The sequence below is a fragment of the Oculina patagonica genome, chromosome 8, assembly GCF_052425735.1.
Source record: "Oculina patagonica isolate OP01 chromosome 8, crgOcupat, whole genome shotgun sequence".
Classification (NCBI taxonomy): Eukaryota; Metazoa; Cnidaria; class Anthozoa; order Scleractinia; family Oculinidae; genus Oculina; species Oculina patagonica.
This window is the reverse complement of record NC_135765.1, coordinates 26,347,788-26,370,494: the sequence shown is the minus strand read 5'-3', so window position 1 is coordinate 26,370,494 and position 22,707 is coordinate 26,347,788. Positions and strand designations below refer to the sequence as shown.

The 22,707-nt window shown below is 38.1% G+C and overlaps 2 protein-coding genes across 5 annotated transcripts in view; both read left to right on the top strand.

Moving 5' to 3' along the window:
- The window catches only part of LOC144663718 (cytochrome P450 10-like), a 31,909-nt gene extending 15,290 nt beyond the window's left edge, over positions 1–16,619 (top strand). For both annotated transcript variants that reach the window (XM_078524757.1, XM_078524756.1), the window contains exons 5-9: positions 6,357–6,523; positions 7,224–7,302; positions 10,333–10,489; positions 11,270–11,313; positions 13,824–16,619. In XM_078524757.1, coding sequence (XP_078380883.1) covers positions 6,357–6,523; positions 7,224–7,302; positions 10,333–10,489; positions 11,270–11,313; positions 13,824–13,931 — 555 coding nt within the window. In that variant the 3' untranslated portion in view covers positions 13,932–16,619. The remainder of the gene's footprint in view (positions 1–6,356; positions 6,524–7,223; positions 7,303–10,332; positions 10,490–11,269; positions 11,314–13,823) is intronic.
- The window catches only part of LOC144663716 (cytochrome P450 10-like), a 71,066-nt gene that overhangs the window by 35,786 nt on the left and 12,573 nt on the right, over positions 1–22,707 (top strand). Inside the window, exon 1 of one of the 3 annotated variants that reach the window (XM_078524753.1) lies at positions 22,126–22,633. The exons of 1 other annotated variant lie outside the window; for it this stretch is intronic. In XM_078524753.1, coding sequence (XP_078380879.1) covers positions 22,191–22,633 — 443 coding nt within the window. In that variant the 5' untranslated portion in view covers positions 22,126–22,190. Of the gene's footprint in view, positions 1–22,125; positions 22,638–22,707 lie in introns of those variants that run through there. One more of the 3 variants, XM_078524755.1, reaches the window with a different exon arrangement.

The window sequence follows — 22,707 nt, the reverse complement described above, 5'->3', positions numbered from 1 at the left end:
TAATTACAACAAAATCCAAGTTCTCATTTTGAATTCCATTTTTTTCAGTTGATACCTTTATCCAACTTGTGAAAAATTCCATTCAAGTTCCTATTAATACTGTACATTCCCAATGTTTTGCTCAGGTCTTCAGAAGCGTCTTACTAACCAAATCTAAAATAATTCCAAAACATGCTGTACAAACATTCTACTCTTTGTGACAAACGACTTGACGACCAATTGTTCGAAATGAAAATCGACACAGTTCTTCCTAAATAAAAAAAAAGTTTTACGGCGGAGTCAGGCTCAAAAAATATACCGCAAGATCACACCCCCATTCATAGTCAGAAACCAGCAAACCATCTAGTTTGCTAAAAAAAACACTGCGTGACATCAATGACGTTACCTTTTTCATTTACAAAAATAACTTTAACTTGTCAAAGTAAGTGCAATTTCACAATGGTGAATATATCGGCCCAGTTCTCGGCCGGGTCCAGTTCTCGGCCACTTTGTGTTTAACGCGTTTTTTCACACTCCAGTTGAATCAAAAAGAAAAGGTATTTCCTTCAAACGATAGACTGATTCATGTGCTTTAAGTATCTTGAGTTTGATCGTTCAATTCGATATAGAAAGCTCACACGTCGAGTTTACGCGGAGGTAGTTGTTTGTTTACGGCTCCAAATTCATGGATGTAGTTAAATTCGTATTTTATCCAAAAGCCCCCACCATACGAGCTAATTTTTGGCATGTGAAACGTAGAATAATTCAGCTTTCTGCTTTAGTTAACTTTTCGTTGAACCGTTGTATTTTTTGGTCTTAATTTACTTCGAAATTTTTTCTTGCGACGTTTGCGTATTTGCCAGTTCTCGGCCACCCTGCTCGCTATCACAGCTTAGCGCTTGGTTTTTAATATAATTTCATCTGCTGCTGCCAGAATGAAAGAAATAAATGTTTTAAAAATAAAGTTAAATCTTATCTCTAAGTTTTGAGCTGACTCTTGTCTTGTCTATTATTTCTACAACACCTAAATATTTCAAGACCTTTTCACTGCAAAATAAACCATCTAAATGCACGGGTCACACAATGCGGTTTTGCCAGAACCTGCACATAGGCAACTAGGCGCGTTAAAATCCTTCTTTTCTAAAGTAAAACAAAGCATCATAAAAATAATTTGGGATCGATATAGTATAAATAGGTTTACAGAGTGATTTTATGACTGTGAAAATTAATTGAGCATTTTTTTACAGATAATTACGCACACGCTTTTTAGTGGCTGAGAACTGGGCCAAGGTGGCCGAGAACTGGGCCCACAAATGGAGCTTTTATTTTTATTATTGCTCGGGCAAATTAATTTTTGACCGGTCGATAGCTTTACACCAAAAAGCTGAATAATGTAGCTAGCTTTGGGAGAAATTTCAAGTTCCTGCGGTTCTTCTGAGGTAAGAAATACAAGTTTACGTCAAAAGTGGCCGAGAGCTGGGCCAAGGTGGCCGAGAACTGGGCCCACAAATGGAGCTTTTATTTTTATTATTGCTCGGGCAAATTAATTTTTGACCGGTCGATAGCTTTACACCAAAAAGCTGAATAATGTAGCTAGCTCTGGGAGAAATTTCAAGTTCCTGCGGTTCTTCTGAGGTAAGAAATACAAGTTTACGTCAAAAGTAGCCGAGAACTGGGCCAAGGTGGCCGAGAACTGGGCCCACAAATGGAGCTTTTATTTTTATTATTGCTCGGGCAAATTAATTTTTGACCGGTCGATAGCTTTACACCAAAAAGCTGAATAATGTAGCTAGCTCTGGGAGAAATTTCAAGTTCCTGCGGTTCTTCTGAGGTAAGAAATACAAGTTTACGTCAAAAGTGGCCGAGAACTGGGCCAAGGTTGCCGAGAACTGGGCCCACAAATGGAGCTTTTATTTTTATTATTGCTCGGGCAAATTAATTTTTGACCGGTCGATAGCTTTACACCAAAAAGCTGAATAATGTAGCTAGCTCTGCGAGAAATTTCAAGTTCCTGCGGTTCTTCTGAGGTAAGAAATACAAGTTTACGTCAAAAGTGGCCGAGAACTGGGCCCCATACTGTACTTTGCACCGTAAGCTTTTTTCTCTGTCCTTCCGCCGAAGCAAAAAAACACAACCTGATTACACATTAACCCAAAAGTCGACCAAGTGTGCCTGCAACGATTTCCTGTCAAAACTAAAATGAAAACCATTGCGGTATGCGTCACCCGTAGCGGTTTTGTAGCAACCCCGAGCTATCCCCGTCTTTTTGGCCGCGCCAGGAGACTACGCTCTAGGACGACCAAAGGGTAAACCTTAAATCGGCCACGCCCGATTAATAAACAAGAGCTCTTAGAGCTTACAACTGCGCTGGTCTCGTGAGCACTTTAGGGGAGCCATGTGCCCCCCCCCCCCCTTATCCCCTTTACCTGCGGCGAACAATGTTGCCACTGACAAACAAGATGGTAAGAAAACACCTTGCGTGACATTTCATGGTTGAATAGTTCCATCCGAAATTAAGCTAATGGTGGCCAAATTTAATTCCCACGATCCTGATCGGCGAAACAAAAAAATCTTTTAAATCAGCATCCAGTGTTGTCTTGAATTACCGTTTAAAGATTGAATGACCAGCTCCGAAAATGGAATATTGCAGCAAATAATTAAATCAAATTTGAGAAGAACACTAGACCTGTGTTTTGCTGAATGGGAATTCCCCGGGGAATTAATTTACCAATGACGTTACCCTTGCAACTCAGGGCATGTTTGTCTCAGTGGTCTTCCTTTAGATTTCAGAAATCCGTAGATGACAGCTCCAAAAATACGTAAAGCTAAAAAGTCGAACATTTTACACTTAACATGCTAGGTTAGTTTCCATTTGTAGCAGTTAAGCTTTCAGAGCATTGCGTGATTCTTGCCGATCGGTGCCTTGTGAAAGTAAAAATTTGCTAACGCCAGCACATTCCAGGACACAGACGTAATGTAAATAAATGTAAATTCTTGCCCGCTAAAGCATCAATTTTTAGTATTTTCTTTGATTCAAACGCTTCAAAATACTTCACAGTCTTTAAGTAAAGACCAAAGGATTCGCAAAGATTTCAAAGGAGGCTGGATAGCTTTGAAAAATTACGTGACTCGAGCCGATCGAAAGTGAAACTTGTCATGTCAGCACATTCTTTGACACCAACGTAACGGCATCTATTTACAGATTCTGGCCCACTGAATTATATTTCTCTTTGAAAACTGACCCAATTAGAATGTTTTGTAGTTTCTATACTGTTAGTATTATTTTCGCCCCTATTTTGGTTTTCGTATTACAATAGGCGGTTGTAAAAATGCAGCGACTGACAAACTTTGTGTGACATTTCATGGTTGACTTGTTCCAGCCGCGATTAATAATTTTTCATATATGCAAATTCTGGCCAAATTCCCACGCGGGGACGCTGAAGCTGTTTTTAGCACAGAGGGTAATTTCCCAAGCATACCGAATGACGTAAGCGGTTCAGGGCATGTTTGTGAAGGGAATTTTTCTTCATATCTCTAAAGTCCTTCAATGACACAGCCAAAAAATAGATTACGCAATAAATTTGTTTAGTAAAGACCAAAGGATTCGCAAAGATTTGAAAGGTAGCTTATAATAGCTTTAAAAAATTACGTGACTCGAGGTCTAGCCGATGGAAAGTGAAACTTGTCATGTCAGCACATTCTTTGACACCAACGTAATGGCATTTATTTGCAGATTCTGGCCCACTGAATTACATTTCTCTTTAAAAGCGTGGAAATTTAGTATTTTTCATGAGTCAAATGCTTCAAATTCGAACATTTCACACAAAACATTCTTTGTAAAGACAAATTTGTTTCCATTTGTTACTGATTTATAGCTTCTAAACATCGCGTGACATAACCTCGACCGAGTGGAGGTCTGCGTCTGGTCACTGACAAAACTAAAAAAAAACAATAATTAGAATACACGTTCACTTTTAAACGAGCCCCTGGCTCATTGGTGACATGTGTTTAAATAAAGTACTTACTTAATAATAATAATAATAAACCCCGTGCAGAGCAAGAACTGCGCAGCGCAGTTAATAAACCTGTTCCACTTTGAGCTCAATTTCGCTTCAAACAATATAGCAGTCTTAATGAAGCCGTGGAGCCGTAAACAAGTACAATGAAAACACTTGCTTCGATCGACTTGCACAAGACGTGTAGTTTCCAGAAAAGCTTTTGCTTCGGATCTTCTCGTAAATCTTAACTGTTGTCACAATTTCCAGGATATTTAGACGACTTTAGAGGAGATTGTTCGAGGAAAACCTTGGGAAGAAACTCTCTCGCTCGCTTTCCTCGTGCGTTTCATTCAGCTCAAGAAGTGAACACCGCGCCACAATACTATCAATATCACTTCGTTAACATCAAAATGAAATGTCCAGTCGATTTAAACTTAAAGAAGAATTTAATAAAACAATTATTCCATTCGCCCTTGTTGGATACGAGTCGTTATAGCCAACTCGGCGCTTCGCGCCTCGTTGGCTATTTACCACCTCGTATCCAACGCGGGCTCATAGAATGATTGTTAAGTAATTAGCATACACTTTTACGATTTATTTCTTAGTTTTATATTTGTTTTAGTTTCGATTTTGAAGATATGTAGAAACTCGAGACAGTGTTTCATAACATTTCCAAACAACTTTAAGGTCAAATTATTTTTGTGTTTCCACTGTTGACAATGAATAACAGTTTAGCTTTTAGCCAAAATTTCGAATTCCTTATGCACACGTCATGTTCACGGGCAAATCCAAGAAAAATGCTTTTCAGTTGGGGCATAACAAAAGCTGATGATTGTAACACTCCATCCAGTGTTCGAAAAAATCATACCGCACTAAGCTTATAACTTTACTTTTTGAAACTTGATTTCAATGTAGTAACTATATAACAACTATTTTATAAAACTTTAGGTCCTATCGGAATTGCTTGAACAATCGCAATCGCCAATGACAATCCAGTGGAGTCGCCCAGAACCGACACTGTCCCAGCCCCAGCCTCTGACACTTACACTGCCTCAAACTTTCAAACTTTGCAATTGTTTCTTTTATCGCAAAGCCGTAAAAAACATGACGTCACAAAACTCAGAGCTCGTTCCATTCCTTCCGTTCCAGTGCGCGGTCATTCTGGAAACGTTTTCGTGAAGCGTTTGGTAATCTCCGTAGTTTTTGCTGTAAATCGCGCTTTAAGGCTCGGAAAGCAAAATGTATCCTTAAGTTTAATTAATTTTAGATTGTTTAAGTGTTTGGTTGCTTTAAAATGGCTAAAGAAAGAATGTCGAAATCTTGGTTCATTTGACCTTTAAGGCTCGTTAAAAAACTCCGGCCCGGTGCGCGTCGTATTTGCAAATCTCTACTTGGTGTTTCAAAATGTGATGAAACACCGGCTCGAGTGTTTCATATATCTTTTCAATCGAAACTAAAACTAATAAAATGGTGAAATAAATGGTAAAAATTTATGCTAATTGAGATCACATATCCAAACCACCGTAACGGTTCTGATTTCCTTTGTTTTAATTTGTTGAATTATTAATGAGTTTGAGAAGGAATGTCGCCACCTCGTTGCAGGCTATGCCCCCAGCTTTCTGTCAGGTTTCCCTACAAGTACAGCGGTACCCCTCGGTCGAGAGGTTAAGTGTTTAAAAGTGTTTTGCTCAATAACACCCAACACAGTGACCTCGGCGAAGGCTCTTACCCGAAAAACTCGATATGGGTCTCTCTCCGGGGATATTGTTTGTTTCTTTCTTATTTGCACGATAGAGACGGAGATTTGTCTGATTATAGGGAATGGATTGAAAATGGTTCGCTGCGAGCTGTACACAAAAATTGCCAATTTGTGCCTTGTTAATTAAGGTAATACTACGGGAGAAATATATCGAATAAGAATAAATTATGATGTCTAGACCAATGTACATACTGTATGCACTTGCCGTGTGTGACCCGTCGAAAAAAATTGGGCTGATCAAAATATGCTTAGTTGGGGCCTGAGGAGTTTTACTCCATAAACAAAATATGTTTCGCCCAGCTCGTTATGAACTTACTAGAAATTTTATATCGCTGCACGACGAATAAGAAATGCTGCATTTTCTCCATGCCAACCCATCGGTCATCGCCTATCGGTTTCTTAACTGAAGTTCAGGCTCCCTTCTTCCTACGTTTTTTTTTTTGTTTTGTTTTCTCTTATCAGTTCCCCGGTACTCAAAACGTAACGCAATCACCCGACCAGCGACCCGATCCGCCGATCCGCAGTGCAAACGTGTATGTTCCACCGATGATCAGGTCTTTTGAGTTAATTACCGTCTTCTCTGTAAGAAGTGGCATTAGCACTGATCTTTACTTTAACAGACATCCGGCGCGCTGCTCTGGCTCCTTTACGACTTGGCGTGTAATCTGGAGGTACAGGAAAAGTTGTACGAAGAAGTGATCTCCCTTATTGGTCCCCATGGAGATTTTAACCCTGACAGCTTTGCAAAGTTGGTTTACGTCAAGGCTTGCCTGAAGGAAAGCATGCGGTAAACTTAAAATTCCCATTGTCTTTATTAAACTATTACCAGAATGAGTGATGTTGCTTTGTACTCCTACTTGCTCAATTAGCAAAGAGTACCCTCCGCCGTACTGCCAAAACCCAACAGTTATTTACAGCCACAAGTACCATCATTTCCACCGTGAAAGGGAAGGAGAGGGCATGAACTATGTTCTCACACGTCATTGTTAAAAACTGCGCTAAAAGGGTACATTAGTCAATTAGCCAATCAAATGAGAGAGCAAAATCAAATGTAAACAAAAAATTCTAATGAGGTCCTCGAAATAAGAGCTCATTGACGAGGCCGTTTCGCGCAAAAACGTCACTGGGGAGTCAACGCGCTATGAGGATTATGACACCTGACTGTGTTATTAACTTTTATTTAAAAAAAAAAAATCAAAATAACTCGCGCGCGTTTTAAGATTTTACTCTCATTTTTGGGGAGGTGTTAGATTTATAGTAAACTTTTATTTTAGTCCAAATTTTTTTTTTAGAAAATTAGCCCGCTGAAAGTATTGTGTAACCTTAACTTTAAACTTATTGGATTCATCTGCCTTTTTGGCATTTTACTGGATTAGTTTGCTGTCATGATTTTTAAAATGAAGTTATTATTATTATTATTATTATTATTATTATTATTATTATTATTATTATTATTTTTTTTTTTTTTTTTTTTCAATTAACATCAGATTGCACCCTGGTGCTTACGGTTGGCCACGCATTCTGAATCAAGATGTGGTGTTATGCGGCTACCAAGTTCCTTCAGGAGTGAGTAAAACTATCACATCGTCCTCAAATTATTTTCTATCTTTCTTTCTTTCTTTCTTTCTTTTTTTTTCTTTCTTTCTTTCTTTCTTTCTTTCTTTCTTTCTTTCTTTCTTTCTTTCTTTCTTTCTTTCTTTCTTTCTTTCTTTCTTTCTTTCTTTCTTTCTTTCTTTCTTTCTTTCTTTCTTTCTTTCTTTCTTTCTTTCTTTCTTTCTTGCGATTAGCCAATGTCCAGGCAAATGGGATCCTATGTTTTAAGTGTGCATCCAAGAGAGGACCAGGCATCATGTGATACAGCTCAAAATCACCGCTTTTGCCCAAACTTAGCATAAATGTTGGGTATAGTGAGCTATTCACTGTGGCTAAACATTAGCTCAAAATATTTTATTCCCTTGGAGTTATGGCTCCTTTTGCAAAATTGGCCATTTTTCACTAATTTATGCATATTTAATTAGCTGACTTTGAATGACCAGTTCCACAAGAAAAAAAGACTTCTGAAAATAAAATTCACTGCATTATATTCTGTGGTTATAAGGCTTTAAGTACAATAATTTACTTTAACCGTCCGATTTGATTTCTTCTCCTCAAACAGATTTTTGGAAGGTACACATTTCGTACTGCTGGAAATATACTTCAATTAGTGCCAAATATCTCTCATGAGCAACAACTTATATACATTATTCTTACATGGGTAATGAAATCCATCATTTAACTTCACAAAAATGGCACAAAATGTTTGGGAACCAATATATTTTATTCGTACTGAGGAACTAACACACGTGACTTAACGATTTCTTGCTATTTCATCAAAGTTCACCGAGACACAGAAGCCATTTATTTATTCAATTTGGCACAGAAGTGGTACAAAATAGGTAATCAAGCATACATCTATCTATAACAATCATAATATTGGCGAAGAAAAGGCACCTAGGGCATTTTTCGGAGCATTTTCAGAGCCATATAAGCTTCTTAATTCGGCAATGTTGTGATAGCAAATGTAAATAGAACAGCGAAAGATTTTCTTTACAAGCTTGCTCAATCCAATATGTAGGCACATCAAAGTTAAGAAACAAGAAAGTAATGCTACATACATGCCACTTATCGACACTTAGATGCTTTCTTCTGAAGATTTTGTTCTTCTTGCTGTACTTCGATCTCAGTTGAGATGTATACTGTTGCTTTGAGGCGCGCTGAACTCAGCCAATCCATCGTGGTTCATACTTCGTGAAGGTATAAACAGGTTGTCAATAATGTCATTCAAAGAGCTGTTGAAAGTTCACGGAGGGACAGTTCTCTCAGTCAGTTTACATGATATAAATTTACCTGGAAATAAACAGCCGCTATCCCCGCCATCTTGGATTTATATTGAGCCTGCCGTTTCAGTCAGCGGTACGGCCCGTTCACGTGTCATCACGCGCGACCACACGCGTGTTCATAGATATATTTGCTTTTCCTCCACGAATGTTCGTTTTCATCAGAGTAAGTACCGTATTTATTCGATTAAGCGCCCTGAGCGCTAATTAAATTTTTGGACCTTGCGAGTTATGTCAAAATAAAGCACTAGTCATATCATATTTTCCTAAAAGTAAACATTTTTAATCAATTTTAGAAATTAAGAACCTGTTAAGAACCTGTAAGCGCTTATTATTTTTTCCTACCTTCAAGGTAGGCGCTTATTCGATTTGCTAGGTGGGCGCTTATTCGATTTGCTAGGTGGGCGCTTATTCGAGGTTGGGCGCTTAATCGAATAAATACGGGTATTCTCTGAAACGTTGGAAACCATTAAAAAAATCAGCCAGTTCTTTCATCTTATATCAGGTTAAAGCGAGTATGCTCATTGTTTTTTGTTGTTTCTGTCTTTTTTGGGAGGTAAGGGAGGGGGCGAGTGTGGACATTCGACGAAATGGCGGTTGTCAGGTTGTTTCATGACCTGTGTCCATCTGTTCCTTATGTTTAACTCTCTAACTGCTAAAGTCGACTTTTGTCGACATTTGGAGGAGCAGTCAATGAACCATTTATGACGTCATTAATTTGATAGTCAGCAGATTCTAGTGGTAAGCATCTGATAGAGCTAGGTTTGACCTTTTCAAATAACTATTCATTTTGCGTATCGGTCGTATTCTGACAGAGCTAATCGTGAAAAAGTCAATCACTTTTAGGTGCAAAATCGGTGCTTATATATATGGCTCTGAAAATGCTCCGAAAAATGCCCTAGGTGCCTTTTCTTCGCCAATATTTTGATTGTTATCGACAGATGTATGCTTGATTAGCTATTTTGTACCATTTCTGTGCCAAATTGAATAAATAAATGGCTTCTGTGTTTCGGTGAATTTTGATGAAATAGCAAGAAATCGTTAAGTCACGTGTGTTTAGTTCCTTAGTACGAATAAAATATATTGGTCCCCAAACATTTTGTGCCATTTTTGTGAAGTTAAATGATGGGTTTCATTACTCATGTAAGAATAATGTATATAAGTTGTCGCTCATGGGAGATATTTGGCACTAATTGAAGGATATTTCCAGCAGTACGAAATGTGCACCTTCCAAAAATCTGTTTGAGGAGAAGAAATCAAATCGGACGGTTAAAGTAAATTATTGTACTTAAAGCCTTATAACCACAGAATATAATGCAGTGAATTTTATTTTCAGAAGTCTTTTTTTCTTGTGGGACTGGTCATTCAAAGTCAGCTAATTAAATATGCATAAATTAGTGAAAAATGGCCAATTTTGCAAAAGGAGCCATAACTCCAAGGGAATAAAATATTTTGAGCTAATGTTTAGCCACAGTGAATAGCTCACCATACCCAACATTTATGCTAAGTTTGGGCGAAATCGGTAATTTGAGCTGTATCACATGATGCCTGTGTTTGCCCTGTTCTCTCATGGACGCACTGTTAAACAAGTTTACCGGATATTAAGAACCTTAGGGCTAAGTGTATACCTACTGTAGACGCTATAATAAAACAATCGTTTTGTTTCCACTTTATTATTCGGGGAAATGCAATTAAGACTTTATATTTTTATTATTTTCAGACAACTGTTGTCTATTTGAATTATCTCTCCGGTCGTTCAGAGGAGCTGTTTAAGTTCCCTTTGGAGTTCAAACCTGAGCGTTGGCTGAATGAAGATTTGGGAAAAATTCATCCATTTGCTAGTCTTCCGTTTGGAGTCGGTCCTCGCATGTGTCTTGGTGAGTCCTTCTTTCCGGAATAAATATTTGACTTCTGACATGTGATATAAAATATAATATCGACAAAATAGAAATTTTATGCAGCTTTCCATATTTTAATTTGTTTAGCTAACGCGCATAGCATCTTGCACATAAGACTGTGGACAGAAGCCAAGAAAGATGACTGTTAGATGTCAATACACATAATTTGGCTTTTTTCATAAAGAGCCCGATTTTGCTGCTTGGTTTATTTTGCTGCACCCCGCGGACTAAACGCCTGTTTCCCTCCTTGGAGACCCATGTGCAAAGACCCAGTTTAAGACTCCTCAACTCCGTCCCCCACGCTGCACTTCCGCTGTAACTTTCTATTTTTGGATTGACATGTCATTCTGTGCCTTTTGCCAAAGTCTTCATTCTCCGATATCATAGTTAATAGAGGGAAATGGTTAGGAAGCCCGGTAAATTTCTTTGTTTTATGTTTTTATTCGCTTTTTGGAGGGTTGACCCTGCACAAAACCTGGCAAAATACAATAGGTGGTTACGTGTGTTAATGCAACTAACCAATAGAAACATTGTGATAACTTAGTTCATGCATAGTGTATGAGCACAAAACAAAACATGTGCAGGGTCGTGGACCTTCCAACATAAATCTTGGACTCTTTGTTTGCTCCTTTGATGTTTTCCGGGCTTCCTAATTATTTCCCTCTATTAACTATACCGAAATCGAGAGAGTTAAACGAGCGACTGTGTGTATTGCGCTTGTTGTAATGTTCATTTTCTTTCTTCTGCATCGTATTTCAGGGCGTCGTATTGCCGAAGCTGAAATCTACTTGTTGGCTACAAAGGTAAAGGTGGAGTAGATTGTTTTGTTCATATCCTTCCTTTCCTCGGATAAACCAATTTTGAAAATTGTCAGATATTTCTCAAAAAGCCTTAAATCCACAATGGCGGCCTTTATTTAAAAAAATATGACGTCATTTGGCGCAATATGACGTCATAAATCACACTTTGATAAACATCTGAGGATATTTTGCACATCATTTAAGTTTGATCACTACCGAGTGAATATCTTTGGCTTACGAAGGAAGGCAAATCAGGCTTATCAACAATTATTTTTCGAAGGCGAAGTGAATGTAAGTAGATATTTAGCGGGACGATGTCGAGGTAAATCTTTGACGACTTCAATCCTTGATCCTTGATGGCTTCAAGGGCGAAAGCCTTATCGTCTATATCTGTCTGGATTTGACAAAACGTGGACTCCGGGATCCGTGCTTGAAGGCCGACGCAGCCGGTTTTCAAGCCATTGCGGTCCGAGAAATTTGAGGGAGGGGGGGGGGGATCAACGTCAACGACCCCGTGGACAGGTAGCCCGGGCCCTGATCTAACATCTCTAGGGAGCCCTGGGTCAGCTGTTGAATTGCAATCCGGCTGGGGGGAGGGGGGTGGGGTGGCTAAAGTCAGGTTTTTGGCTTGTTTCCGCAAAAAACTGCTTTTAATTGTGGCCAGGACTGCTCCCGGCTTTTGGTTTTTGGGGGCTGGGCTCAGTAGCCTTGAGGCCTCTGACAGCTCAGCTGTGACCGGGCACGAGAAGGCTTCGTAGCAGTGCCCCTGGGCTCTCTCAAACCCACAGGGGGAAGGGAGGGAAGGGCTAAGAGAGTTGCTGGCCCTTGGCAGTTCCGGGGGCCTTGTTGCCTTGTTGTTAAATCAGAACAGATAAATATGTTAAGAAATGAGGTAGTCGGAATAAAGTTTGGTTACTCGATCTGACACCGTTTTCAGTGGCAGCGAGATCTAAGAAACCACTGTGACCACGATTCTTAAATGACAAAAAAAAAATGGTTTAAAGTCCTTGGTAGTTATTTTCCCGAATTTTCGATGGAGTAAGAGTTAGAGTTATTTCTTCCAAAATAGCGGTAATTTCATTCAGCAACAGTCCGCCATGTTTACTTGCAGATGAAAAAGACGACGTGGCTTATGCTATCTCCACCTCTCGTGGAGTGAATAAAGCGTCAGAAACCGAGTTTCTCGACCAGTCAGAGCAACAAATTCTTATATTCACCTCTGGAAATTACTCTCAAGAGAGCAAAAATAAAATTTGGGAAAAGATGTTAAAAAAGAAGGTGCAATTATGTTGATCTGGTTCATAATCTTAAGGAGGCTCGATGTAGTTTTTTTAGCGGAAGGGTGGTTGTTTTGAAAATTAAAATTATCTAGGAAGCCAATGTTCGATTTTTGCCAAAATACACCATAATGATCAAATATGACCAAATTTTATTTTTTTACCCGTCACTTAGTCACAAAGGTTAACATAGCAACGATTGACGTTTTCTTTTGTTCTCAAACAAGCTTGATTTTCTCAAAATCTAGATTGACTCTTGGTGTTTATTTTTTGATATGTTAAAGTTTAGTAGATTGACTAACTGTTGACGAAATTTTAGAAAAATCTGTAAGGGCGTTTTCAAGTAAATCAAGAATGAAATTTTCAGAAAAACACCATTTCAATATAAAATAGGTGCTTTAAAATTGTTTCGTATTATTCGAGCACAGTTACTCTCACTTAAATATAAATACTTACACCATCAAAGACCATTAACTGAAAACGAAAGACTTTTTGCTTTAATTTGTTAAAATATATCGACTGCCGATTGTAGGAAATTATAAGAAAATACCAAAAACTTCATTCTTGATTTACTCTAAAACGCTCTTACAGATTTTCCTAAAATTTTGTGTACAGGTAGTCAATCTTTTATACTTGAACATATCAAAAAATGAATGCCAAGAGTCAATCTAGATTTCGAGAAAATCAAGCTTGTTTGAGAACAAAAGAAAACGTCAATGGTTGCCATGGTAACCTTTGTGACAAAGTGACGGGTACAAAATTAAAATTTGGTCATATTTGATCATTATGGTGTATTTTGGCAAAAATCAAACATTGACTTCCTAGATAATTTTAATTTTCAAAACAACCACCTTTCTGCTAAAAAACTACATCGAGCCTCCTTAAGAGCTTTCCACAATGGAACGATACAATTTTTCAAGAAACGCAATAGTAACGAACAAGTGTGTACCATTTGAAAACGTTTTAAAAAAAGACCGTGCCATTTTTTTCCTTACCGGAACAGCGCATATTTTATCGAGGTAAAGAGGGCGAAAACTAAAATAGTACAGTGATCATGGCTCCGAGCATTCCTGTAAAAACAAGAAAAAATAAATACCTGAATGTACTGATCAGCGGGAAGGGCCGTTTCATTTGATTTTTTACCGCAGCAATTGGTTTCCCCTTACAAATTGAAGGCGCTCTTTACTTACAAACTATGTGTAATGACTATATGTAGCTTTTTTCTGTTCATTTCAGCTGGTGCAGCGGTTTCGCCTGGAATACCACGAGGACCCTGTGGAGATGAAGTTGAGATTTTTTGTCGTTCCCGATAGATCTCTTAAGATAAAATTTATTGACCGCTAGTAATTAATGATATTGAGCAAGGGCAATCCACTGTACCGAAAAAGATGGCAACTGGTACATGTACCGCTAAAAACCGCTAAAAAAGCCCATAAAAACGCACAAAACCTGCATGGACAATGCTGTTACTACAAGATAGAAATTCACAGAAACGTGACTGTCTTTGTGCCCTATTTGCTGTGTTAGGTTTGCAAGGTATTGTGGTAAAATGTACATCTTTATCCGTACGGTGGACTAGGTGCTTGATAGCATGAACTTATCTAAGTAAAACAGATGTTTTAGTTACAAATCCTCACCTAATAGCTTCATTATTACTGCAGTGGAATTCAAATTTTGGAGAACGTTATGGCCAGATTTCCTTGAAGGATATCATTAGATATCACAAGGAAAGTTACTTCAGTAATTCGAATTTTAATTATAACAACAACTTATATAACGCAAGTTGTCAAACTTTAAAAATGAAAAAAAAAAAAAAAAAAAAAATCAAGAGAAATAAAATAAATTTGATAACTGTTTAAAAATTCAGTAAAAAAAGAAAAAAAAAACCCTGCTTCCTTCCCAGACTTTTCAAGGGAAAGGGGGATTCAGCGAAGAAGAGAGTTGAGAAAAAATGCGGTGGACAGAGTGAGTAACTGAGGACGAGGGAGAAAACGTCAAGTTGTAAAAGAATGCCTCTAAGAAATGTTTCGTTTTACTGGACTTCATAACTTGGTACCCAGAGTGTACCTTCTGTTTGACTAGCAGTCGTAAAACTTAGTTAAGGTTAGATAAACAATTAAGACGGAATCCATCTGGAAATCGAGTACTGAATATTAATTTTAGTTGGACAAAAACTGGATACCAGAATAATTTAAATCCTATTGCTTAATGTTCTACCCTTTTAAAAGCCGAAGATGTAAGTAATTATCCGTGATAACACCACCAACAATTTCTTTTTTATCAGAGGCTGAGAAAATGAATTTCAAAGTTCACAAGAACCATGTAAACTATAGGTAAAATCTCACGTGAAGCTATTTTGTAAAATCGTCTTTTAAGCGATTTAGTGGTTTTCACTGCAACTTCGAAATTTGTTTTCGATATTTGGCGTTGTTAGAAATGATTTCTTTTGATACGATATTTAAAACAGTAACACAAAAAATGTAAATGATTTTGGTACAAAATTTTGTCCCATTCATGCTCGAATTCCTGGCGGATTCCATCTTAACTCCATATTGGTTTTGAAGGCAATTCAGGTGAACTGAATTCGTTATACTTGAAATAAAGGTCAGTTAGAGTTAGTCGAAGTTAGCCTGAGATCCGATCTCTCCAGGGTCTCCCGCTTCAGGAATTCCGTAATTCCGTAATTCCGAATTCAATAATTATGGTTATCGTTCAACCTCGTTCCCAGGAGAGACCCTAGGAACGAGGTTGGTTATCGCTGTGATTGTAGAAGATAACTAAAAAACTGAAAAGTTAGGGTAGAGTATTTCCCCATATAATTATAATTGCTCCCAGAAATCTAAGCCCAATATGTTAAATAGTTTTTGTGCAAGTAGGTTTAAAGGAGCTACGTCACAGACAACACAATTTGAAAAAAAAATGGCAAAGTTTTTCAAATTTGTCGTTTAAAATTTGTCCTAATCTTCATCAGTCGAAACCATTCTTGGTTATTTTCGCCTTTTAATTACTCTTTTTTGTTTTTCTATGTTAGAAAAGTATTATTTTGAGGTTTCCTTCAACTTTTTTTAAAGGAATCAGGAAATGACTTAGTAAACTGTGACATTGCTCCTTTAAAAACTTGAAACTCTACAAAGAATGCAACAGGAAACATCGTTTGTATGCTTCCCGTTACACACGAGAGACCTATTGTATACATAGAGGTGAAACTCTGTTACCCAGCGGAAATAATTGCCGGAACGAACGATGTTTGTTTGTTACATTCTCTTCTTTCTTATTGTATCTTATTATCATTTAATCATCAATCGACAACGGCCTACAGTACGGAAATTATATGAGAAGGTGATGTTTGACCAAATGTACGAATATGCCTCGGATGCCTCACCATTTGTCCTACGGTATGTTATCAATTCTGATCTTAGCGTGCTAGCAATATGATTTACTATGAATTATTTACAGATTAATGCTGCAAAAACGCAAGCTGTTGTCATTGGGCCGTTGTTGTATGAATACGAATTCCATCTAAATGATAAGACTGTAGAGACGCAAGATACTCTTTAAGATCCTAGAGGTGATCCTAGATAGCAAACTAAATTTTAAGGCGCACATAAAAGAACAGCTTAAAAAAGCATGAGCAAAGGCATCGGCCTTGCGGAGACTAGGCAAGTTTATTTTAAAGGAAGTAATGGTATGTCTTTATTAGGCGTATGTGCTCCTTCATTTAGAGTATTGTAGTCCACTTTTTTTGTGTGTTCGTAACGTAGAGGCTAGTAAAATGGAGACCACTAATAATTATATATTAAGATCTATTTTAGACTATTCTAAGTCTGTGTCATACGACACCCTTCTAAAATTAGCTGATATCAAGTCGTTAGAACAACATAGAGAATAATATTAATATAGCGCTTTGGATTTGGTAATATATTTTTTTTCTTTCTTTTAATTGATTGCTTACTTATACACGTACACGTTCAAACGAGAACTATGTACTCCTAGGTGTTACGTGTATAAATGAAATTTGATTGATTGATTTGATTGATTGATTGTCAGTTATGTTATTTGTTGCTTTCTTAAAATTTTCTTCATTCCAAATACTCACGTTGCAACCTAAATCTACATGACACCTTTATTAACAAGAAGCCATGTGGCTTTATAGACGGGCCTTGTAGAGTTATTTCCTTTTTTCCGTTATATTGAAGCGGGACAACCGATATACGATACTTCGCCGTCAGTAGGGTCAAACGGCCACTTTGATCATTTTAAAATTGTTTACACCGCTTTGATGTCTCTTTTCTTTCGTACACTAAAACTTGTAAAATATTACTTGTCTCTTTCGTTTATATCTTGTACCAGTCGTTTCTAACTGTCTGGTTCTATTTTGCTTTTTATTCTAAGGGTGGATTTCTTGTTAATAATAATAATAATAATAATAATAATAATAATAATATTTATATTGCGCATTTTCTATAAAATAATCAAATGCGCATTACAAACATTACAATAAAAACAAAAATAAGAACCTATTTACAATCTCTATGAAATCAAAAACGAAACCTACACTATTTACAATTGGCTATAAGAAAAATAATGTGCAGGAAAACTATATAAGAAATCTAAATATAAACTAATTGTACTAACAAAATGCCTTGCTGAATAAAAATCTATTAAGTTTCTGTTTAAAATCACTTTGAGTTAACACTTTACACAAAATGCGTTTAACACATGGTATTTAAAATCCCTCTTCCCAAGTGGCTGGTGGAAGATGAGCCGTAGTAAGCCAAACAGAATAAGTGACGTAGAAAGCTCCTTTTCCGTCCCATGCCCCTTACTCCATCAAGCAATTTCAAGTGGCTAATGAAAGATGACCCAGTCTATGCCAATCAAAATGCGTGACCTTCAATACCCTTGCTACAAAAAAAAAAAAAAAAAAAAAAAAAAAAAAAAAACTTACCGAAAGCATGAGACGGACGTAGGCCGCTAGCGGCCTGGGCCCGTCTAACAAGCCATAAATACTATTGTATATTTCAAATTCAAATTTTTGGAGACGTCATTTTCTTCACCGTAGTACTGGCCCTGAAGAAGACTACATGACTACAATTTAGCTCTATTATACAGGAACATGTATGTGGTGCCCAAACGTACATGTTGTTAGCAATGTGATTGAATGAAATAAGGCATCCACCAGCCTGGTCACACTAACGTAATAGCAAGTCAAAATGACGCATCTTTCTTCCCCCCCCCCCCCCCCACTCGGTGCAATGTTGGCATCTGTGTATTTATCACATTTTTCATATTCTACTTAACATATAGATTCCATTTTGCCGTGCCTCTGCTCAGTTATAGATCACAGATGGCGTCAAAATGTTGTAAGAACAAAAAAGTGGCCCACGAGCCGCTAAGCGAGTGCGTAAATGTTCTTACTACATTTTGACGTCTTCTGTGATCTATAACTGAACTGACCCACGGCAAAATGGATTCTTTTTGTTTTCTACAATAACAGAAGACTTCAGTACACTTCAGCGTAAGCAATGCCGCTACCAGTGTGCTTAAGTTGTTTTCATTTCACGATAAAGTTTTCCGTTACCACGAAGCACTGTTAAACCGATTTAATAAACAGAATAATGGAAAATATAAACGTCGACGAAAAAACTAACTTTTATTTCATTTGGAAAGTTGTTCAAATCTGTAAGATATAACTTTAGCGTTCAACTGCCATTCATTTGTTTCCCGTGACGTCGTTCAACTGTTCAACATCGGACAAACACTTTCATACAGATATCGATAATTTCTCGAATCATTCACTGACTACTTCAAGCTTGTTTAGCCCAGTTAAATGTTTCGAAAGGTGAACGATACTTGGCGGATTGTTTCTCAATTTACAATTAAGCTGAACTTTACTGCTTTGTTGTGGCCTCGTGAGTTTTGAAAAACTTTGCCGACAACACTGATTTAGACAACTATGAACTAGCTCTGATCACGCGCTGAAGCCACACCACGCAGTGACGTCATCTGTGCGTCTGTACTCTAAGAGATGACAGGCATCAACCAATCACAACGCGCGCTCAAGTGACACCAGAATCCGTTAGGAGAGTTGCGAATTTTATGGCGTCGTTTCTATAGTCTACAGGAGTGTAGACCATGGAAAATATGGTCAATTGGTTTTATACAAAAAGATCAGAAATTTACCAGCGAAGTCGTGCACGCATGTGACAGCTCGTAAGGTCGCACAATGTCCCCTTCAAACCATAGCATGTGAGGGGAAATTCATCCCAAATGTTACAGGTGACATTCAACGACTAACCGGAATTCGCTTTTAAATTGTAATGATATGGGAAAATCTCATTTGCATTTACTTTCAACACACTTAATTAACATACGCGACTACAAAAACTAGTTTCGTCAGAAGACTTCGTCAGTTGGTAGCCATATGCTGTTAAGAATTTTAAACCCTATTGCACAAAGAATAACCCTAGTATCTGGGCAACAATAACGCTATATAAATCAAAATACAAAAATAATTGCTATCGAATAGTGGTAAATATAGCAGTAACGTAAAGGGACATTGTCACGGGGATTTTAAAGCTTTTGGGTAAAAAGTACTAAAATTGGCGAATAGGTCATCTCGTACATGCAATGCACCTAGTACATCAAGATGGAGATATAAGGTAAATTGTTGTTGAAGGAAGAAAGGAGCCATAATAATTTTTGGGTGTTTTTCAAGTCGAAAAGGGCAAAACTTGAAAAAATCAGCCTGACTTTTTCAAGTTGAGATCTAAAGTTCCTGATGGCATCACAATAATATCACTTGATATCGCTTAGTACACTTGCACGGGGATTTATGACATTAACTTTAGTTAATTTAGGTTAATGAATAAGTGTACAATCGCCAGTGTATTATATTTCACGATCACATTCGCGTCGATCGCCACATCGTGTTAGGTTACTTTCATTGTTTTCGTTTGTATTTCCCATCCCTCCCTCCCAGGCAGTTTATAGGTTCGACCCAGAAGTCCCTATCAATAAAGTCTGCCCACGTTTTTGCCAAACTCCATCGTTTTATTGTTGTGTACATGTAGTTAATTAACAAAATTGGACCACATTCGTAGTTTCCATGTCTTTTGGCTCTTGAGTTTTTGAAGTGAAACTGATGACAGTGTCCCTTTAAAACAAAATATAAAATGTATCCAAAGAATAGGAAATCAGAGTTCAGAGTTCAGTTTCTATTGTGCAATAAAAATACAAAGAAATGTTTGTAGCTTGAGTTTCACGATTGCGTGACAACCGCTCTTGGGATCCTTTTAAAAATACATCCACTCTTCTTTTGTGTTGATCAGTTGACCTTCTTTGGTTTGACCGATCCTTATACCTTACCGATTCCGTGATCTGCTTTAACATCGCATCATTTTGAAACGTTCCTGTAACATTTATGGTGAAGCCTGCATGTTACCTGCATGAATATCACAGCAATGTCTCCATAAAACAGAACCTTGCTCTCGCTGTTCAAGGGCTCTCAGGTGTTCTTTTCCGCGAGTGTAAGCACTCCGGGATGTTTCTCCGATGTACTTATGGCGGCAAATTTGACAGACGAGCTCATAAGTGACACCTGTGCTGCGACAAGACCCTTTTCCGCCAGTGCTACAGATCAGACAGTCGGTGTTATTGCACTGCCTTTCTTTAAACGGGTCTGCCCTTTGCAACATTCGTTTTACTTTTAGGGTTACGCCTGAGTGCTCGACCACCTTGAACTTGAGCGGTTGACCTTGCTTGACCTTGAGCGGTTGTCGCACAATCGTGAAATTCAAGCCACAAACATTTCTTTGTATTTTTATTGCACAATAGAAACTGAACTAGAACTCTGATTTCCTATTCTTTGGATACATTTTATATTTTGTTTTAAGTTACTGCTATGTTTACTACTATTCTCGTTGTTGTTTTAGATTTCGTTTAGCAATTATTTTTGCATTTTGATTTATATAGCGTTATTGTTGCCCAGATACTAGGGTTATTCTTTGTGCAATATTATATGAGGTCGTCTGAAATTTAAAATTCTTAACAGCATATGGCTACCAACTGACGAAGTCTTCTGACGAAACTAGTTTTTGTAGTCGCGTATGTTAATTAAGTGTGTTGAAAGTAAATACAAGTGAGATTTTTCCATATTATTATGATGTTCAGTAACACATTCTTGGCTTCGGCGAACAGAATTTCACAAAGGCTTTTGAAATGGTTGCTAAAATTAGTACGTTTACAAAAGTTTGCCTTGCGTTACGTCAACAGGTAACGTCATTTTCCTGGTCTATACTCTCATCGATCACAGGTCTCGACCAATGAGCGCGCGAGAATTCTCTTAGTTACTGTATATCATATTTTTGTCTGACTTCGAAAGTGTATGCGTTTTAGCATGCGTTTGGCTCACCCCCAAAAAGTATTGCAATAAGTTTCCCGTCTCTCCCCCCCTCCCCCCTTATAGAGGCCCTGTTAGGGGTAAATTCCGACGGGCGACACGGCTCTGAAAGGGCGACATGAAGGAGCTGAAATGACGACGAACGACGAGATGCTGCGCGAAATTACGACAGAAAAAAGCAAAATCGACAGCGACATTGGCGCTTTTTTAAGCGGCTTGTAGGCAAAATAACCTTTGGCAGCTTTACCCTTTTATGTTCCCATCTTGCACTTTGTATAGACCATTCTCATGTATTGAACGAGTGCAATATCTTACGCTCTAACAGTTCCTTTTCAGGTAGAAAATTGCTGCTTAAGTTAAGTAACTACATAATGATCCATTATTCTGAAAATAATTCTCTCAATGTCCTATTTGTACCCGCTCAGAATAAAGGAAAACACTTCTTAACAACTTCAGTTTTTCAAAATTTTCTGGGGGAGCATGCCCCCAAACCTCCTTTCGGAAGGTGCCTTCATTTGGTGTCACAATAAACTGCTACGCCCTCCAAAATCAAAGTCAAAATCTCAAAATAAATCAACTTGAGAGATCCAAGAATACGGAACATTTTGGCGACAGAATTACGAGAACGCATTATTTTATGTTATGCACTCCGGACTCAAACATTTCCGATATTATCAGTGGTATGGACGAATTCGAAATTCCGACAGCGACATGCGAAACTTTTGAATTTGCGACATGAAAAGGTTTGAAATTCAGACGGGGGACATAAAGACCCCCCCCCCCCCCCCTAACAGGGCCTCCTTATAAGACGTTTTTATTCTCTCGTCACGTAATCCTCGCTGCGTAAAGAGCCAGGTGAAGCCATCGCATCAAAGTGGCATTTGTTTAGCATTTCTGATTCTAGCAACTGCCTTTTGTCTCGACAAGTTTTAAATCAGTAAGTTGTATCTTGACATCAACAAGGGACTTTCCAAAGGCCAATTAAATTCTGAGAAGTTATCTGACACATCGCCAAATATTTATTGCTTTCACTGACGACCATTGACGTTTTTATGCATGTGACAACAAAGTTGACCTTACTGCCGTTCGAAACACGATCTACTGATTAATTCAGCTGATCTGCCCTTTCGTGTCACTCGTACTGTCTGTGCCTGGATGTTGTGAATTTAATTTGGCGAAATTTAGAATTCTCTCCTTGCGAAATGGACGAGACGCTGTACTTGATCTGTTCGGCTCTACTGATCTCAATCGTAGTTTGGTTGGTAAACCCTTTTGGAAAACTACACAACTTGCTGAGCTATCTCTTGCGAACAGACAGTGGGCATGGAAATCTTTCGGAAGGAGTTCGCTCGTTCGACGAGATGCCAGGTCCAAAGGGATTGCCATATTTCGGCGATCTGATCAACTTTCTCAAAAACTCCGAGTTCAAACCACAGATGGCCGAGCTCAAAAACTCCTTTGAAAAGTACGGGCCGATATTCAAGAGGACAATTATGGGCAGGACGATTGTTTGTGTTCAAGACCCCAAGGGTGTAGAAATCGTCTTTAAAGCCGATGGCAGGTATCCCGTGCGACCTACTGATGGCTTGAAAGTTGACAAAATGTACAAGAAAAGCAGAAACCTTCCACAAACTATGCCGCTACTGTAAGTAAGGTGGTGTTGTCTTTAAATACTATGTTTTATATACCGTGCTTATTCGATTAAGCGCCCTGGGCGCT